Source organism: Tympanuchus pallidicinctus, unplaced genomic scaffold (genome assembly GCF_026119805.1).
Source record: "Tympanuchus pallidicinctus isolate F22 unplaced genomic scaffold, pur_lepc_1.0 scaffold3, whole genome shotgun sequence".
Classification (NCBI taxonomy): Eukaryota; Metazoa; Chordata; class Aves; order Galliformes; family Phasianidae; genus Tympanuchus; species Tympanuchus pallidicinctus.
In genome coordinates, this window is record NW_026294747.1 from 105,626,261 (window position 1) to 105,645,640 (window position 19,380).

At 35.2% G+C, this 19,380-nt stretch overlaps 1 protein-coding gene across 4 annotated transcripts in view; it reads right to left on the reverse strand.

The window, feature by feature from the left end:
- BBS9 (Bardet-Biedl syndrome 9) overlaps window positions 1-19,380 on the reverse strand; it is a 271,996-nt gene that overhangs the window by 203,328 nt on the left and 49,288 nt on the right. For 3 of the 4 annotated variants that reach the window (XM_052692634.1, XM_052692631.1, XM_052692632.1), the window contains 7 exons: window positions 18,013-18,194; window positions 14,431-14,507; window positions 11,586-11,639; window positions 8,746-8,848; window positions 7,780-7,884; window positions 4,891-4,905; window positions 611-751 (listed from right to left, as the gene is read on the reverse strand). In XM_052692634.1, the coding sequence (XP_052548594.1) occupies window positions 611-751; window positions 4,891-4,905; window positions 7,780-7,884; window positions 8,746-8,848; window positions 11,586-11,639; window positions 14,431-14,507; window positions 18,013-18,194 (677 nt within the window). The remainder of the gene's footprint in view (window positions 1-610; window positions 752-4,890; window positions 4,906-7,779; window positions 7,885-8,745; window positions 8,849-11,585; window positions 11,640-14,430; window positions 14,508-18,012; window positions 18,195-19,380) is intronic. The other variant, XM_052692633.1, reaches the window with a different exon arrangement.

Here is a 19,380-nt window from a genome sequence, read left to right on the forward strand (position 1 = left end):
TGCTCATACAATGTACCACAGAATATTCCTGTGAAAACCTCCACCTTTTCTATCTCTTCTAAATCATGAGCACGTAACTACAGCAGAATTTCTTTTTATAATACTACTTCATATTTTTTCATTAATATTTCACTAGTGTTATATATCACCTATTTCTATTACTATATTACTCTTGCAAATATTATACATAATTCACCTCAAGACTTTCACAAATCTTTCTCCAAAGCAACTGTACCAATTTGTGACATGCTCCGCCCTGTTTCTTCTTCATATCTCATGACAACCCATATAACCCCCCAAAAATAAATGCTCACATTCTTGCCATTAAAACACCACTGTTGCATTTTGTATCAAATTATTTTCTGGATACATAAAAAGTAGATCTTGGTTCACATTCCCTGTATACAAAAATCTTCAGGTTTTAATCAAAGTCAGATACACTAGACAAGGTTAATTACCTACTTTGAAATGTTATTCCATCATTTTTTTCATGATGTAAACTTTCAACATCCTCCTATTAGTTTTGTTAATTATTTCATAATTTTCTCGCAAACCATTCCTGCCTGAGTTTCTAATACATCTCCTGTCAGAGGCATATTTTAAAACCTACCTGGAAAAATGGTGAGAAAACTGATGGGAGGTTTATTGGTATCAATAGTTAGCTTGTGGTTTGCTGATTTTGAAGGTTGAGCTGGAAAGCAAACTAATCGCAAAGGCAGCTTGAATTTACACTGGGCAAACTTCGGTATCCCTAAAGTGAAAGAACACACACAATCATCTTTCATACCCATATTCTGAATAAAAGATATTTTATGCTGCTGTCCTGGAAGGAATTACAAGGTATTTATAATGCAATTAAAGAATATCCTACAACAAAATCTACAATTTTTGTTTTAATTTACACTCCATGTACAACAATTTTAAACTTGAACACCTTATTCACCTTTGGAAGCGAGTATTTATAAGTAAATGGGAGGCAAACGTTACCCAAATCCACTGCATTCCTGCATTCACACCAGTTAACAGGCAGTAATAGTTTATTTAACTCTTCAAACAAACAATTCCATTTCAATACATGAGACAGCTGCACGACTGTCCCTGATGCTTTGAACACTAAATTGAAATATGTATTTTCATCAGGAACATTCCCAAAAGACTTCCCTCATAAGAACAGTCTTATTTTTTGTTACTTTTATACAAAAACTGCACCGACTGTTCACCAAAAAGCATCAGAAGCTGTTTGTACATGACATCTCTTTCTGACAAAAAAGACAGAGGTGCAAACATAGAACTTAAAAATCCCTACCCAAACTACGGACAAAACAAATTAATGACCTGCAAAACTAGAACTAGAAATCTCAATTGCCCACCTCTGTGTACCTCTCCACATTTTCTAATTTAAATCAAAGACTCCAAATATTTTTTTGGAAAAAACTTCCAATTTTGTTGTTATTCTTCTTTTATTATTATTATTTTTTTAAATCAGAATATTCACTTATGATCATTTTGATAATAATACACTTCAATAATAGTATCAATAATAACGAAAGCATATTAAGGGGAGTCCAACTCCATTTAACAGCCTTCATGGCGTCAATGTAAAATCCCAGTATTGCTATAATGTACCTCTTTCTCAAATGAGATTTAACTACAAAATAATAGATCTGGATTTAATGAATAATGCTCCTAAGCAATCTGGTTAGACCCCACTTGCTTAAATGTTGAGTTTTTATTCATTGCAGTACATTAAATGTTATCATTCAACTCACAGAACATGTAATTTTATCAGAATGGTGCAAGAGAAAGGAGGAGGTTTTCACACTTACAAAAATACATTCATTAGAATGGGTGAGATTTGCACAGATCTAAGCATGATTTAAAATGGTTGACATGTCAGATGATGCACAGTATGTTCTACATGAAAAATGAAAATGCTGGGGGCCATGAAATACAGATTGCTTGTTCTTCTGGACAGCCAATCTGTGTGGCTTTTTCAAGTAGGACTTCTTTGATGAAGCAGCTAATTAGCACTGCTTTGTTCAGGTACAGATATCATTATAGAGACTTACTGAGAATAGCATTAACATCATAATAACAAACACTCATCATTTCCCAAAAATATGAAATTCAGACACTCACTCCAACAGAAATCAACAAAGAACATGTTTAACAATAGCATAACAACTTACTGTCATGGATCGTACCAGGACAGAAGAGTCATGAAACTAAAAGCTACACAGGCTGTCAGTCACGTAAGCTGAGAAGTCTAATATATAAACATAGCTCAGCTGTTTACAACATCTACAGCAACGTTTTTTGCTCACATTTGGTTTGTTTGCTACTTCACAGATCTCTTGCAAAGAAAAATTACTGCAAGGACTTGTCTTAGAGGAAGAGAGGTTGTTACTAGAAAGCTGAGATTCACCCGGTTGCTTCAGTTCATTAGCTCTTTTGGTTGGCTAATAATGCCTCCAAGTAGCTGTTCAGCAGAAACTTATTAAAAAATATAAAAAAAAAATCACTGTAGAAACAGCAGAAAACTTAACACAGGTCCCAAAATTGGAATAACCCTAGGTTGCAAGGAAAATTCCTGAAAATAAATCCATGACCTTTCAGAATGACTCATTCAAATCATATCTTCACAGTCAGATGGAAAAAATAATTAAAATATTTTCTTGATGAAAACATTATACAAACATCTTAGAAACATCTTACTATTAAGAACTTAGGGAGTATTGTCAACAGGAAAAATTTAGTAACGAAACCAGCCAAAAGAATTTTGAAATGGTTTTGTATTTTAATAGATTGTGTTCTTATTTCAATGCAACTTCTAGATAGCCTGTTACAAGTCTGCCCATCTGAAATACTGAAAGTTTTTCCAATAATTCAGAGAAAATTCAGATGGAAACTAAATCAAATGGTATCTAGCTATGAAGTTTTCTAGTTGATGAGTCCATATCATCCATAAAAACCATTTACATAAGAAACCAAACCAAAAAGCTCCAGCAAAATTTATCACCACAGTGGAAAGCTCTTACTGAAGTATTCAATTGAAATACAATGATTGTTAGGTCTGCTGGAGTGTTTTTAAGTGGCAGTACGAATAATCAAAGTGGCAACAATGTGTGGAAAACGGAGCTTCCTCAGTTGTTGGATATGATCTCTAGTGATGGATTTCCCTTCATTCAGAGCTGGGATACATTTAATGGTATACAATTCTAGTACCGTATTAACAAAAAACAAAAAATTGAAAAAATATACTTTTTTTTGTGGGATTCCCACTGCCACATACAGAAGTAAAACTGAAAAGCAACAGGAATTTTATAAAAGGTTACCTCAGAACAACTGTATTATTTGAATTAATTCACACTATGCACTTACAATCTATCAAAACAGTTACATAGCACCATCGTTAAAACTGCATTTTCCAACAACTTCTTTATCCAATTTTAATCACGTCAGCAACATAACATCTGATGCACATAGTAAAAAAACAAAGAATTCAAGTGCAGATCTCCAATTTAGGATGTTAAACATTCAGAAAACCCATGCCTTTTCTGGTACTGATGAAATGAATTTAACCAGTCCAGTGCACCTCAGAATAAACTAAAATTTTTGCAGGGAGATTCACCAAGCTCCACAGTATTCTCTTCAGCATCAGCAAGTTTTCATATGGAGAACTAATTTCTTAAAAGAGAGAATCTTCAGTTTAAGAAAGTAACCCTTTCGAATTACACACACATTTTTAATATTATTATTCACTTTATTTTTATAGTATTTTTTTTTAATTACTTAAGAGAGGAAAAACCTGCCTTAGGGATGTAGCTATTTTTCCAAAAAGAGAAAATAATTTTACTGAGATGGTTCAAGAACCTATTTCTGCTAGAACCCTTGAAATATGCAGAAACCAGAAGAGGAAGAGAACTGTTAACAGTTATCTACCTTTCCACTTCTCTTGATATGCTCACTGGAACATCAGCATTGAAAGACAAAACTTCAACACGTACAAATCTTAGCATACTCATTTTTAGGAGAAAACTGCAAACTGAAGAAATAGTTGTCTCTAAATCCATGACAAAAAAATTTCCCTCAAACACGGGTGAATTTGTGTTTAATATGTATGTGATTTTTTAAGTTAGTAAGCACCCTTACCTACCCAATACATGCGCACAACTACACTGCATCTTTCCCTCTTTTTAGCCCATTTATATGTAAACTACTTTCACATCCTGCTCTGTCTTTTAACTGAACCTTTTATAAATACCATATCTACCACAATGACAGTTCAGTTTTGCACTGATTGTGCCAGTTGCAAAGTTGCCTTGTAGCCTTGAAAAAGAGATTTCTAAAAGGAACTGGAATGAATGGATGTTAGTGACATCACTCCCGGAGCTATTCTGTCCAAACAGCATGGAGTTAGCTACAAAACCTTAATGGCTGTTTCAGTTGCACAACAAAAAAACAACAAAAAACCCACAGCTGTGATTTTGCTACCCAATGAGTTCTTAGTGAAGGTTGAATAGAGAGCTAGAAATACAATAACGAAGGAACATATGATTGTGTTTTCCATCTCAAGGCACAAAATATTATTTAGTACATTGTAAGATTTCTATATGCTATATATGTTAAAGTGTGACATACTTCAACATACTTCATACTGCAGATGTCTTTACTAGTTTCTGTTCTCCCGTGAATATTTTTTTCTTATTTCTAAGCCTCATTTACTTTCAAATTTCTCAGATATTCACACTTCTGTAGCACCACCTATCCAAGGCAAGCAGAAAAGCTTAAAGAAATAATAGGTGATGTAATAGCTCACTTCCAGATCTGCTTTAGTCAGTATATGCTCACTCATGAGACCATTCACACCTGATTTTTCCATTCACTTACCTTCAGGATTGAGCTCTACCGTATAACCAGCAATAGCACAAAAGGGAAAAAAAGATAAAAACATAAGATGCTACCCTAATAGGAAAGAAAAGAAAATGTAGTAACAGGTTTAAAAGAAATGACTGTTAAGTAGACAATGCATAAAAACCTGGTAGTATGAGCCAAAAGAAAACAGACATGAGACCACATTCATCAATAGCACAATTCAGTCCAACTCCGTGACTCATATTAACATTCAGCTGTATGAATCCCACAGAGATGCACTGAAGACTGATTTGGCCACAAATATGAAATGTTAAAGAAGAAAAAGTCTGTATTCAGATAAAATAAAGTCTCAAAGGCACTCAATTTGTGTATCCTAGTATATTACTTAAGGATTTATTTGCCTTGTACAAGCAGAATAAACTCTGCTTTTTTATGTAATTGAACAGAAAAATTTCACTTAATAATATAAATGAATATCCAAAATTTTGTAAGATCTTAATGTTTATGCTCTTTTATTTAGAGGTTTTGTAAGTTCTATAACTGATTTTCTTTTTGCATTATTATTAATTTTCTTCACTGATTTTGTTAGGTATCATGTTTTCTGGGGATTTTTTTATTGTATGCAAGTAATCAAACGTATTCAAGATATAAGATTTCTTTACCTTCCTACCTGCTAAATTCAACCTAATAACTAAAATACAAGAGATGTAACTAATATAATTGAATTAAATAATAACACATCCATCTGGCAATAAGAAAAAACACTTAAATTTGATATTCTCATCTAGGAAAGCAAAATCACCGACACAAAACCAGCAAAACACAAAGCATGCTTTCAGAATCAGAGGATCCAAGACACTCGAGAGAATGCTATCTATAAAGGCATAGCTGTCTAAAGCCATACCACTTTAAATTGGATACTTATGAAGTTACAGCAAGTCATTCACAAGGCATAAGCAGTCTGAGAGTCACAAAAAAACAAGGACTGAAGTAGTACAAGCCATTTGTGTAGGCTCTTAAGAAAAAGGGAGGAATATCCTTTTCCTTCCATCCTCTGCCCATACCTTCAAGACTAGTCTAACAAGGGCAAGATCAAGTTCTTAAAAAAAAACCCGAGTTTCAATTTTGTCTAGAAGTATATAACTACTTTAATAGTTGACACACAACATAGACTACTGTCATAAATAAAATGTTTCAAGTAAGAAGTGATGCTTAAATAAAAGAACATACATAGGATAACGTGCGTTTCCTGGATGCTAGCTCACTCTGTGTTACCGTCCCCTTAGTGCTGGCACAGCTCTGAGTGCACGCAAGGAGCCAAATCAGCAAATCTGGCTGAGTAATAACTTCTGATTGTATGAGCACAACAAGGGAGGAGGTGCAGCACAAAGCCAAGCAGTGAGAAGTGAAGAAAGAACAGATTGCTTCAGCTGGGCTATGCTGCGCTTATCGTAACTTGGAAGCCCTACATAAATAGAGTTCTTCGTGCAGCCTAATACATATTCCTGAGGCTGTGTGTAGCAAACTAAGTAAACTAGTCTTCACTTATGGATAGCAGGGCAAATTTACATATTCTATTATTAGAGTCACTAGGGCATTATAAAATAGAATGACTTAATCTCTATTCTTACAGGTCACTTTATTTGTTTAGAATGAATACGTTAAGCTGTTGTTAAAAGGGAAGTGAGGAATAATCACTCCCAATGCTTATTTTCTTCCTCTGTAGGGAGGCAGTTATTGTCACATTTGCTGGCAGCCCCAGAAGGCTGAATAGTCATAAAGATGTAATTAACTTCTCACTCCAAGAGGTGGTCCCTTAAAGAGCAGAACAGAAGCAAATTGATTGGCAGAGGGAAAGCTGGTACAGCTGCTTCCCAAGCCATAAGATTATGAATTTACTGCTTACATAACTTGATGATGCTACAAAAAAAAAAAAAATAAAAGCAGCAAGACAAGATTCTGATATACATTATTACACAGAACCACAAAACTGCAGATTTTGGACAGAACCTCTGGAGATCAAGTCCAACCTTCTGCTAAAGCAGGTTCACTATAGCAGGTCACACAGGAAAGCATCCAGGCAGGTCTTCAACAGCTGTAGAGAAGGAAACTGTGCATCCTCTCTGAGCTGCCTTACTAGCGCTCTGTCATCCCCCAAAGAAAAAATTTCTTCCTCTTGTTTGTATGGAACCTCCTGTGCTCCAGTCTGTGCCTACTGCCCTTTGCCCTGTTGCTGCACACCACTGAAAAGAGCTTGGCCCCATCCACTTGACTCCCACATTTCTGATATTTATGGACAGTGATGAGACCCCCTTCCCCCTCTCCCTGCTCAGTCTTCTCCAGGTCTCTCAGCTTCTCCTCCTATGGGAGATGCCCCTAAATATGATTGTGGCCCTTGACTGGATTCTCTCTAGATGTTCCCTGTCTTTCTTGAACTCAGGGGCCGAGAACTGGACAGAATATTCCAGATGTGGCCTCACCAGAGCAAAGTAGAGGGGAACATCTCCTTATCTGACCTGATGGCCACAGCCTTTTTAATGCACCCCAGTATACCACTGGATATTTTGGCCACAAGGGCATACTGCTGGCTTATGCTCACTGGAACCCCTGAAGTCCTTCTGCAGAGCCCCTTTTCCAGCAGGTCAGTCCCTGCTGTACTGATGCATGTGGCTATTCCTTCCCAGGTGCAGCGCCCTATACATCCTCTTGTTGAAGCTCATAAGGTTCCTCTATGCCCAACTCAACAACTCACTCTGTCTAGGTCTTCTTGACTGGTAGCAGAGCCATCTGCTATATAATTATTTCTTCCATTACTATTTGCCTTTAAAGTTTTTCAAACCAAAGCTCACAAAAAACATGTAAAGAAAAGACCTTAAAAAAAATTTGTAATCTTCAAAGGCTTACCTGTTGGTGTATTACATGAAAACACACAATCTCCTTCTAGTTCTGATGGAGGAAAATTTCCCTTCAAGAAGACAGACAGGACCACAGTTTCAGATGATCCTGGATCTAAACAAACAAACAAAAAAATTACATCAAATAATAGAAGCACCCACATGAAAGCAATACACTTTCCATTTCCAGGAAACTTTGAGGAAATACTTTGTGAAATTAGGATAGTTATTTCCATTCATTTACCTTTATCCCTTAACAAACTCCAATCTAGTCAGAAAACTCCAAAGCAAATGTTGTTTCATATGGCAATTTTAATATCCTACAAAGCCATTTGTTCTTGTCACACGTTTAGGAAAAACAAGAACTGTCCTTTCAGATTAGAACAGCAATTCCTCTTTCAATAGGATTCAGTAATGCACAATTCAATTCAAAACTGGTCCCAGCTGAGGCAGCAGGACACACTTCTCTGTTCCTCAACTCCATTCACAACCTTCAAAGAAATCCTATCTGCAATCTTATAGGAAGAATCACCAAAAGTTATTAAGTTCTAGCGTGTTAGACTAGCAGACAGGTCAAGTTTTGTGTTCCTGCTTTTGGCTCACCAATGCCATTCTACAAAGACAGAATTGCCACAAAAATAAAAAAAAATAACAAAAAAAACCACTAAAAAGCCCCCATAAAAAGACCAGACAAAAACCTGATTTTCTGTCTCCATCACTGAATTGTCACGCTGTCTCTTCTCACCTGCTACATATCATACTGTAATCACAGAAGCAACTCCACTACTATACACTTCTTTTTGTCATTTTCCACAAATGGAAGAAAGATGCTGCAGAGTGTACATAAGGCATATTTGCAACTGCTTGGACAGCAGTATCAGCAATGATTCTCCTGATGGAGGTTCAACTACAGCTTACAACATCCTTAGAAAAAGGAATATGATGCCATAGTTTTAACAGTATTATATATACTTACCTAAATCATTAAAGGTGAACTGGTCACAGGTCACTGCTAGTGGAGCTTGGACACACACTACCAGGTACGGCTTCTGCGCCGTCACTCTGCTCTGTATTGTTACCTACAGCAATTGAAATACAGAATTATTTAAATCAAACAACAAACTGATTTGTGTATAGCAGAAAATTAACGTAACCACACAACCAGCAAAAAGAACATAAAGCCCTGCAGTGACCACTTCAGCAATGTTTAAGAACTTAAGTTTCAACGGCAGAAACAATTTCTACAGTTCTCATTTACTTACAAAATTAAAAAGTAAAAATTAAAAATGCAGCAAAAAAAAAGGTGATTTCTCACATTCTTAGTAACTTTAACCAAAGACCGTCCAATGATAAACTCCTAGTTAAAATATGTTAACATTTTGCAAATGTCATTTACTTTCATTCTCTTGTCATTTACTTTTATTTAATGCAAAGAAAAATAAAATACTGTTTCTTTTAGACAATTAAAGCAAAAAATAAATAAATAATCAAAAGCAAAGCTTTTTTATTTTTATTCCTTCCAACTACTGGGAACAATTAACGGTTTTCTGAATAATTTCAGAATTAAGTTCTATTCAATCTTCTACTATAAACAAATTTTACAACTTATTATACAGTACGCCCAGCACACCTAAATCTTTAGATTACAAGAGGTGGCCTAACTACAAAGCTGGAGTGGCGCTGGGTGTTTCTACTGTTAAGAGAGAGAACTGGTTACAAAACGAATGGTTATCAAAAGATTGCCCTTTAGTGGGTCTCTGAGCATGGTCTGTACATACATGATCTGCTACTTATTATCACTTGTTTTGTGTTTCTGGTCTACCTGTTAACTCACTGCAGGCAAGTAAAATCAGTTTAGGAAAATACTCTTAAAGTTATAAAACAATTAAAGTGTTAGTGGACTACTTTAAATGAATGAACAGTAACATCTAATTTGACTTAACAGCAATAAGTTTGAGCTACAGACTCAGGCCCTCAGGTCATCCATGGTTTTTTATGGTGCAAATAAAACTAGGAAGGATCACACAGAGCTCTGTGCATACATCAGGTAGACAGCTCCATTTTCTGAAAACAGAACTTTCATGAAAGAAACAGTAAAGAAGAAATCAATAGACTTAGAGATCTTATGCTAAATTTGCTAAGTACAAAAAGACATGAGAGTGCACACCTCAGAAAATTTTTGATTAAGACAGTGACATCTGAAGTTGCTACAAAACTTTCAAAGCATTACTTTAAAAACAAAATAATGCTCTTCATAAATTGCTTTTGGAGAGTATCTGCTCTGTGCCTCAGTCCCAAAAGAGGGGCATACGTTTTAAAAAGCCACTCTTGCCCTCAGCTCAGAACTATTTCAGGTCCAATGTAATTCAATGAATGCAGCTGTGTAAACCCACTTGCATTAGCTCTAAGCCAACCAGCTGGGCACTGCCAGATCTGCTGACTGCAACCACAAAAAATTCAGTGCAAGCTAATTGTCTGACTATTTATCAGCTTTCTAAAGCAGCTACTATACCCAAATTGGTCATTTCAAATGTAATTTAGGCAAACCTACGCATTTTCCAGAGAGAGCACCAAGTGTAATTCATAGGGTTACTTTATAAAGTCAGATCTTCAACAGTCTCTGTTGCATGAAAAGGCTATAAACCACATGGAGTTGCCATGTGACATACTCATTCTGCGACCCTCTGTCTGACTACATCTTTCCTACCTGAATCCCAATCCTCCAAACAAGTCAAGACATTCAACTACAGTTCGAGAACTGTTCAATACTGCTTGGCTTTCTGCTTTCTGAACCTATGTCAGTTCAGACATAGGAGTCTGAACTGAAACGAATCCATTTTTACTGCACATTTTGTCAGAAGCACCTAGTTTCATTAAAAATTTTCTGAAGGAGCTGCAGTTTGTGGTTTGATAAATTCATACTGCTCTGAAGTCTATTTACATCACGTATTTTAAGGTAGCCCTATGTTTGCAAACAGCCTAATCTACTGCCAAATACAATCAGGTCGAACGCTCAAGGTTTCATAGCAAAACCATCACAGATGTGATCAGGATTAAGGTTTTATCCTCCCTCATTGTGTCACTTGAAAATGTAGAGAAAGATGCTGGGCTAAGTACAATTAAGCTACATTAATGAAAGAAGTTCTCTTCAATTACTAGCTCTGCTAAGCTCTTTTTCACATGAACTTCTCAAAAACAAAGCCCCAGTTTTCCTCCACTGGTAGTCCTAGAAAAGATTTTCAAGCTCAAAAAATAAAATTATCCTACGCAATACTGAGAAGCTACACTTGCACACCCACTCTCACACTTCCTTTATAACCAGAGGGAACAGCTCTCAGGGAGGACTGCAATTACGTCAATTTTCAGGTTAGATTTTCCTGGCTTTTTTTTTTTTTTTTTTTTTTTTGCACTAACAGAATTTGTGAAATTGCTTTTACAAGTGATTTCTTGCTTATTGACAACTAAAAAGGCAGCTGAAGGTAACAATCCTTATGTTTTGAGCAAATAAATATTTACCTGCTCTGAGAAGTGCTGGAAAAACGTTCTTATTTCAAAAACTTCCCTCCACCCTTTATTTATTTGTTCATTTGTTTTTGTGGTAGCTTCTTGATAAACCTATCCAAATTCCAAACGCTTCTAACTTCAACAGAAGTCTTGCGAGATAAATACTTGTCATATGAAGGAAAAGAGAAATAAGTACATAGAAGCAGTTCCAGCTCTACTCCTTGTCATAATACAAGTGAAACACACAGAAAACACTACAAATTCCTAAAATTTGCCACTATTATTCACTAGGGGTTGAGTTAGGCACAGTACCTTTACTGTGACTGACGGTACCACCTCTGCTTTTACTTCGCTGTCAATGGCTTGCTGTGAAGAAAAAGATGAAAACAGAAATTCAGTATTATGCATGAATGAGTGAACACAATAAATGTAATATTACTTCCCTATCATCAACACAGCAAACAAGGAAATAACTGTAAAGGACTTACCGTTCTGACGACAGACTAAAATACACAAAATACATTTCTGAGCTCCTGAAAACGTCAAGCCTGTTTGAAATTGCCAGCCAAAAGGATAGGAATAGCTCATGAATATTGTTTATATAAGGAACTAATACACTATGATGTATATATGAATATTTGAACTGTTTTGCTTGGCACATTTCCTTTTTCTGTATATTTATTTAAATGTTGGAAATTCCTCCTGTTACTTATTAGGGAAAGGTGACTTCCAATCTACCAATGGCCAAATCTTAGCATGTACTATAAAATCACAGCACACAGCACGCAATCTTATAAACCATAAATATATTTTCAACTTCAAAAGAAACTATGGCAGGCATTTTGTTACTCATGCTTATTTCTATTTCATTAGGTAATTTCATCTAATGCAAAATTCATCTTGGCACTGCAGACTGTTTTAATATCTCGTTTTATGCACAGATTTAATTTTGCAACAGGGTCGTGTCAACAGTTTAAGAAGTTTTCCTATTTGTCTAAACTAGTTAAAGAAATACCTCATTTCTGCTGTAATACTAAATTCCCAGCACAAATTTACTCTCTTACGATGGGAGCAATGTTTTCAAAATAATGGTAATAAATCTTAAGTGGTTTATCCACTCTTTTTCACCTCAGCATGACAGTATAAGGTTCACATATGCAAAGTTCCTAAGAAGTCAAGAAGGTGGTAGGTTCTCTCTGGGTTCTAGAAGCAGGACTTTCATTTGTGCATTGTATACTTTTCCTCATTGTAAAAACATAGGGACTTTCATATTGGATTAGACAACTGGCTTGTCCAGCAAACCATCTCTGACAGTTACCAGTGGCTGATCCTGAAACAATAGCATGGATCCAAAGAGGCTGATCCTAGCCCTGGTATACCATATTCATACCATACCATAATCACTTCCTGAATCAGAGGCTGTACTTAGGAGATGGCATTAAATACTCTTTGCTCCTACTACACATCACAGTTTATATCTCCTCACATGAGAAGAAATAGTATTTGCAAACCTGTAGAAGCTCTAAAATGGTTCTCACATTTGCTTTTACTCATCCTCGTCTGTGACAAGTCTTAGAATATTTTTCCCTTCCTAGATGGATACTGAAGGAACAACCAAGAAACTCTTCCCTTCAGGAAGCTAAGATATCATAAAGATTAAAGGTTGTAGTTCATTCAGTATATTGAGTTACTTATATCCAAAGCAGACCACCTGCATCTGGAAGGTTGGGCAAATGAGTACAACATTACAGCATTTTGCAGGCCCAACAATTTCAAGTGTTGTGAGGAGGTTATGACAGTTAGCCAAGACCATGGCACTCTGCCCCTTTTTCTCACCAGCTAATCTTTTCCACAGGCAAGTGCTAGGCCATATTATAAGGAGGTCTCTATCAAATAATAGCAACAGCAGCAGTAGTAATAGTAATAGACTTTAAATAAAGGTATCAAATAGACTTTTGGAAGTATTAAAAAGCAGTTCCCTGTGTATTTTTAAAATGGTAGATAGTCCTGAAAATTGCTTCTGCAGAAATCAGTGGCTAGAAATGATTAGTTACATATGTTACAGTGCAATGACCACGTCCTGAAAGGCTCACATAAAAAACTTTAACCAACAATATAAACTCTTCTAAATTTGGATTTGAACTGGTTTTCATAAATTATGTTTGCATATAAGATCAATAAATTCTAGCTAGGTTGCCACACCAGAGAATACTGAATAACACCCTGCCAGAGATTACTCATTACGATGCATCGAGTAATTAGTGCACTGTATGTGGGCAAAGATCCTGAGGGTGACACTAGTATTGCTCCCCCACCATTATTAACTGCTTTAGCAGTTCTCAATAATACAAAATTATTCCAGATTCAAGAAAGTTTCTCTTCACTTACTTTTGCTTAGCCAAAATTGAATTGGAAAGGTCACTAACTAAAAGATAGCATAACTTTAATTGCTCGAGTTAAAATGATCAACAAGAAAATTTCTGAAAGACAACTGGACGCTATGCAGAAGCTCAGTTCCAAATATAAACAAATAAATAGTAATCACTAGTTTTCAGCTATGTTTAAAAAGATATAAAGCTTATGCTATATCATGAACTGTGAAATAGGCCAGAAACAAGTGCAGAAGACATTACCTCAAATAGCAAGTATGAGTGCAAACAGTCTTAAAAACTGTTTATACAAAAATGAAGAAATATACCATGTGCATTGCAAGTTATTATATCTATAAACATGATGGCTGTGATATACACAATTCTACTACAAAAATACCTCACATTTCATTGCTGTTTTCAAACCTAAAAAGTGGAAGTATACAATGTACACTCACTTACCCAACAGGCAGCCATGAACTGTAACAACCTAGCATTGCATGTGATTTTTGTATCTAACGTGCTACATAAATAATACCTATAGTTATTGACTTATTTTCTAATTTTACTTCTCTCACCCAATGTTCTGATTTCTTAAAGATGGAGGACAATCTGACTCAACTCTGCAGCATTAGAAAGTTGTCTCTAAACATTTGCTATAAAGCAAGTTATCACCCATTAACAGCATTTGTAAGATAAAGAGAAGAATGTCAGGTAGCACTGCTTGAAATAGAAGCAAGAAGGGCTCTCAATAAAGGGTTGTCATTTATTTTTATACATGTACATACAGACTCCACATCCAAGTCTGGTGAAACTTCTGCAGTGACAATTAGGTCTCTGTGTTTTTCAGACTGGGGCAGAATATCTGAAAGAAAACAAGAGAAAAATCAGTAAGCTCTGTTTTGACAAACACCTCCATTTATAAAAGCAATAACAATGCCTGGAGGTTCTGAACAAAGGAAGTTCCAGGTTGGTGGGTTTTTTTCTTTCTTTCTTTCTTTCTTTTTTTTTTTTTTTTTTTTTTTTTAAGATTTCTATACACAGCTTTAGCCTGGATTCCACACTGGATTTCTGATTTATGGAAAGAAAAAAAAAAGATTTAAATGCAGTCTGTGACAGGATTTTACATATGCTATCCACGATCTTCAGTGGTCCCAGGAAAATGGTAAGTCTTTGGTTTTGCTTTAGTTTGGGTTTTTTTGTTTTTTGTTTTTTGTTTTTTTCACTTTTTTCCACAGTTATATATAACAGTACACCTATAATAAAGTATCCTGTCACCAAAATACACACATCTCTCATACGGTACACTTTGATCTACATAATTTCATGATGAAAAGGCTTGGCAGCAAACCTCTGTCACTAAAACCAATTTTAGAAATTCCTCTGCATAAAAAGGTTTACCAACATTGTGATGTTATTTGGAGCTGGTTTACACTATGTCACCTGATTCATTTGAAGAATGTTAACATGCAAGGTAAAGAATTCTACAAACTCATTTATATCCACAATGTAAAACCACACATTAAACATTTTCTAAGAATTAGAAACGAGGCATTTACATAATGCAAAAAGTTACATGCACTTTTCTAAGTGGGTACAGGGAGAAAGGAGAAAAAAGGAGGGAGAAAAAGCCAGCTCTAAGGTATTTGTGTCTTCCTGGAATACACTTTTATCTCTCAAAGCTAAATGTGTTGGAAAAATGAAAAACCCAAACAGGAAATTCATATTCCCAGGAAAAAAGAACAACAAATAGCAAGAAAACTTGATGCAAAGGGGAAAGTAACATTAATTGCATCAGTAAGCACATGAGCACTTTCAGAAAGCTGCAAGAATTTTATTATAAGTAAGGTCCCAAAAATGACCCACAACGAGTGGGTCATAACAGCATCTTATGTCTCTAACAGGAGAGCAGAGGGAAAAAACTCTATTGAGAAAACTAGGGAAATTAAGTTTTCATTCTGCTCCATGAAAAAATTCCCTTTTACTACAAGGAAAAAGAAAAGTAAAATCAAAGCACATTCCTCCAACATCACCTATTAGCATATTGCAATTGCATACAACTGCCAATTGCATATAACTCAGAAAAATCCCAAACAAGTAAGTTTGGATTTGAGATCTTCCTTTTCTAACCCTATTTAACAATTTCTCCTTCAGCAAAGTCTGATGAACTTCTGTCACATTGTCATCTTTCTGCTAGAAATAAGACAGACAACAAAAACAAAGCCTATGTAAAAGCTTCATATTTTTCTTACTGTTAAACTGAGTCAAACATCTATGGTTAATCACTTAAGTCAACTAAGCTGATGTAAATATCATTAGATTTACGTTAGCTTAACAGTTAAGGAAAAGAAAGGTTTTTAAATTTTTCTTCAGTTTGTAATGTAAAACCTCCTCCAAAACGTATAAAATAACTGAAGTTCAACAGTTTAATGGTCAGCACTGAACAGAAATACACGATTTATTTATGGAAATAGCTGTTCTACGTTTTTTATATGATGACCTAATTCCAAATGACTTCCATTTTTGGAAGTCAAAATGAAACAAAGAAAAAATATTTCCATGTAAGGGTAGATGTTTTCAAAACAACACCAGCTCTCACTTACACACATGTGAATCCACAAGACAGAAAAATCAATCGCTCATTTTAAAGATCATGTTTAGAGGATCTGAATGGTGAGCAGTGTTCAAAGGTATTCCCTATTCAACTAAACATGATTAACAGTTATTTTAAGACAGCTAAGGATCTAAAACAGTCAAAACGAGACAAAGCAAAATCATTCTAAATGGAAAGCATTCTTCATAATTAAGTGAAAAGTTTTCCTTGTAGCAAAGGCTTTCTAACAGATTTTTACAGCCAGTTAAATCAAAGCAAAATCTCCTTAGAGCGTATCTCCACAATGAAGAGAGCATTCCTAAAATACCTTATACCTTAAATCAGACTTGGGAAGGCCCTGATGAAGAAAAAAAATTAAGAGCAAAATAGGAAAGTAAAAGGTCAGCAAAATTCATAGGAAACAAGTCAGTTTCATACTATCACTAGAGATCTAATACTATTACTAGAGCAAGTTGTAAAGGACAGTTACGTTTTTTATTTCTCCACACGATTTTGTACGACAAATAAACAAAAGTTCATTCACTTCACAAACAGATGTTTTCATCATGCTTGCCTTTCCTTTGGTTGTAACAGTCAGATGAAACAGACTTACAATAGATGAAACCGTCAAATATTTATTAGAAGGGTGGTGGCAAAAGCAATGAAATTTTATACACGTTTATGTTTAAATAACAGGATTTGTTCAATTAAAAATAAAAAAGAAAATACACTATACAATATATTATAACACTAATATTGGTCTATTACAACAATAATAAACAAAGTTATATGCAATTACATAAAAAAATCTTTGCGTTGTAGAATCAAGCTCAAGACTTCAGCTTATAAATCTCATTTTCTAACAATTTTCAACAAAGAAAAGAGCAACTATTTCTTCAGTGCATATTAAGAACATGTTATCAGCAGAAAGAGATTTCAACTGGTTCTAGTTGTCTAAGAATTTTTTTCCATAATTTGCTGTAAAATTGCACGCTTCCAATTCCCCACACAAGTCAGATCCTCTGTTTTAATGCCTCAGTTACAAAAAGCAAAATATAAGGATATTTGTAGGAAATTGCGTCATTATTTGAACAAGCTCAGTACAAATTATTAGAATCACAGAATATCCTGAGTTGAAAGGAAACCACAAGGAAAACTGAGTCTAACTGCTGGCTCCAAATAGGATCACCCCAAATCCAAATCCTAAGGCCAAGAGCACTGTCCAAATGCTTCTTGAAGTCCAGCAGGCTTGATGATGTGACCACTACAACGGGGTGAGCCCGTTCCAGTGCCCAAAGCCTGTCCCAGTGCCTTGTGTATGCAACATGTGTAAATTACATTGTTTATTTTGATCGTTATTACGCTTTTTATATCCTTCACTATATTCTTCAAATGCAATCACTTTTGAAAGAGTCATAAAAATCATTTTTAACACAAGTCATTCGTTATTAATTGCATGATGTTTAAGAACTAAAGTAACAGAGCAGAACTTATCAATACCTCTGTTCTCTCTAACAACTGAGATGTATAGCAGACTGTTGCTGTGAAATTTCTGGCACTTTCTTGCTGTTAGGCAGAGCACACATTGTCAGTTTTTTTCCTCTACACCTTTGCAAAAGTGATAATTACGTGCAATTGGGCACATAAATCTTGTAAGTTCCAACAGTCATTATGAAAACAGACAGAAAAATAAATTATTAACCAACCAAATGAAAACCGGTTAGTTAAACTAAGTACTAAATAAACTAAGTAAACTAAATAAATGTGAGAAGTATACCTTGTGTTTTTGTGGCTTCCTTGATGATTTTCTGAAGCTCCTTCATTTCAGCATTGAATTCTTCATAGTTTATTTCCTTAGAATCAACCTTAGGAGCTTGGAAGAGCGAAGGATCAGTACCAAGGTAGGAACACTGCAGATGTCCACTGTCACTCAGAGTAATTACGACACCCTTCAGACCTCTGTATAAAAAATAAAGCTCATTAAGAAATTGTAAAGAATCATTGGAGTAATTATGACATTGAATTCATCCTTATCCTACAGCTCTGTGTACAAATGTAATAAGACTTTCTGGTTTTATTAAGTTATTTGACCAAGAGAAAATAGCATTTATTCTTCAATTTAGGTGTGTTCATTAATTATTTTATTGCAATCACACTTAAGCACCACACTGTGATAGAAGGTTACTTAAGTATCCTGCAGGTATCTCAGAATCTGTTTAGAAAAGACAAGCAAAGGAAAGGACCAGAACAAACAAGCTAAACAAGCTAAATACACAGTACAGTTGTAACCTTTTTTTTCCAATGAATTGTTACTCATTTTTCAGTTTTTATTTCTAAGGATGGATACTCAGGTTGGTATGCAGGAGGAGCAATTAGCTAAATGGAAAAGCAATTGAGGGAAAGGAAAGGATGCATTTAGAACAAACCACTGGGTGATGAAAAATATTCACACTGAAGACAGCAGTAAGGACTCTGAAATATCAGAAGCACCCCTTATCCATTCTTTGACTGCTACTGAAACTACAGTGCTGGCTTCAAAACCTGGCTGGCTCCTCCTTGCATTGCCTTTCAGAAAGAAGACCACACAGATCTGTATGGAGATCATATGGGTCCCAAAGTTTCCCTTATGCTACACTGGACTGGTACAAATGATTATTTTATTAGCTACACGCCAGTCTATTTTCTCCTCAGGGAACACTACTTCAATCTCCAAAATCCCATCCATTTTTTTCTGATCAGATATGATGCACATAAAACATTTGAATAGGTATTTAAAAAATCATGGGATAAATGAGAGCACTGCAAACGCCTTGCTCAGCTTGAAGGATATTCAAAAACAGAAGAGGAACTAAACAGTAAGAACTAGTAAAGACGTTAACAGCAAGAAATAGGAGAAAGTTAACTTTCATTTTATTTGTAAGGCACTCAATCAAAACAGAAGTTTATATTTATTTTCATAATCACAAGACAGTATCATATTCACACCCATAATATGCTCTTATTCCATACTTAGTACCTTCCATACTTGTAGCAGGCACTGCTTCTGTTCCAAGTACAACTGTCCTTACACAAAGCAAATATATATTAAATCATTTAGTCCTTAAACATAGGGAACTTAATTTTGAGAAGAAAGCCTAATGCATTA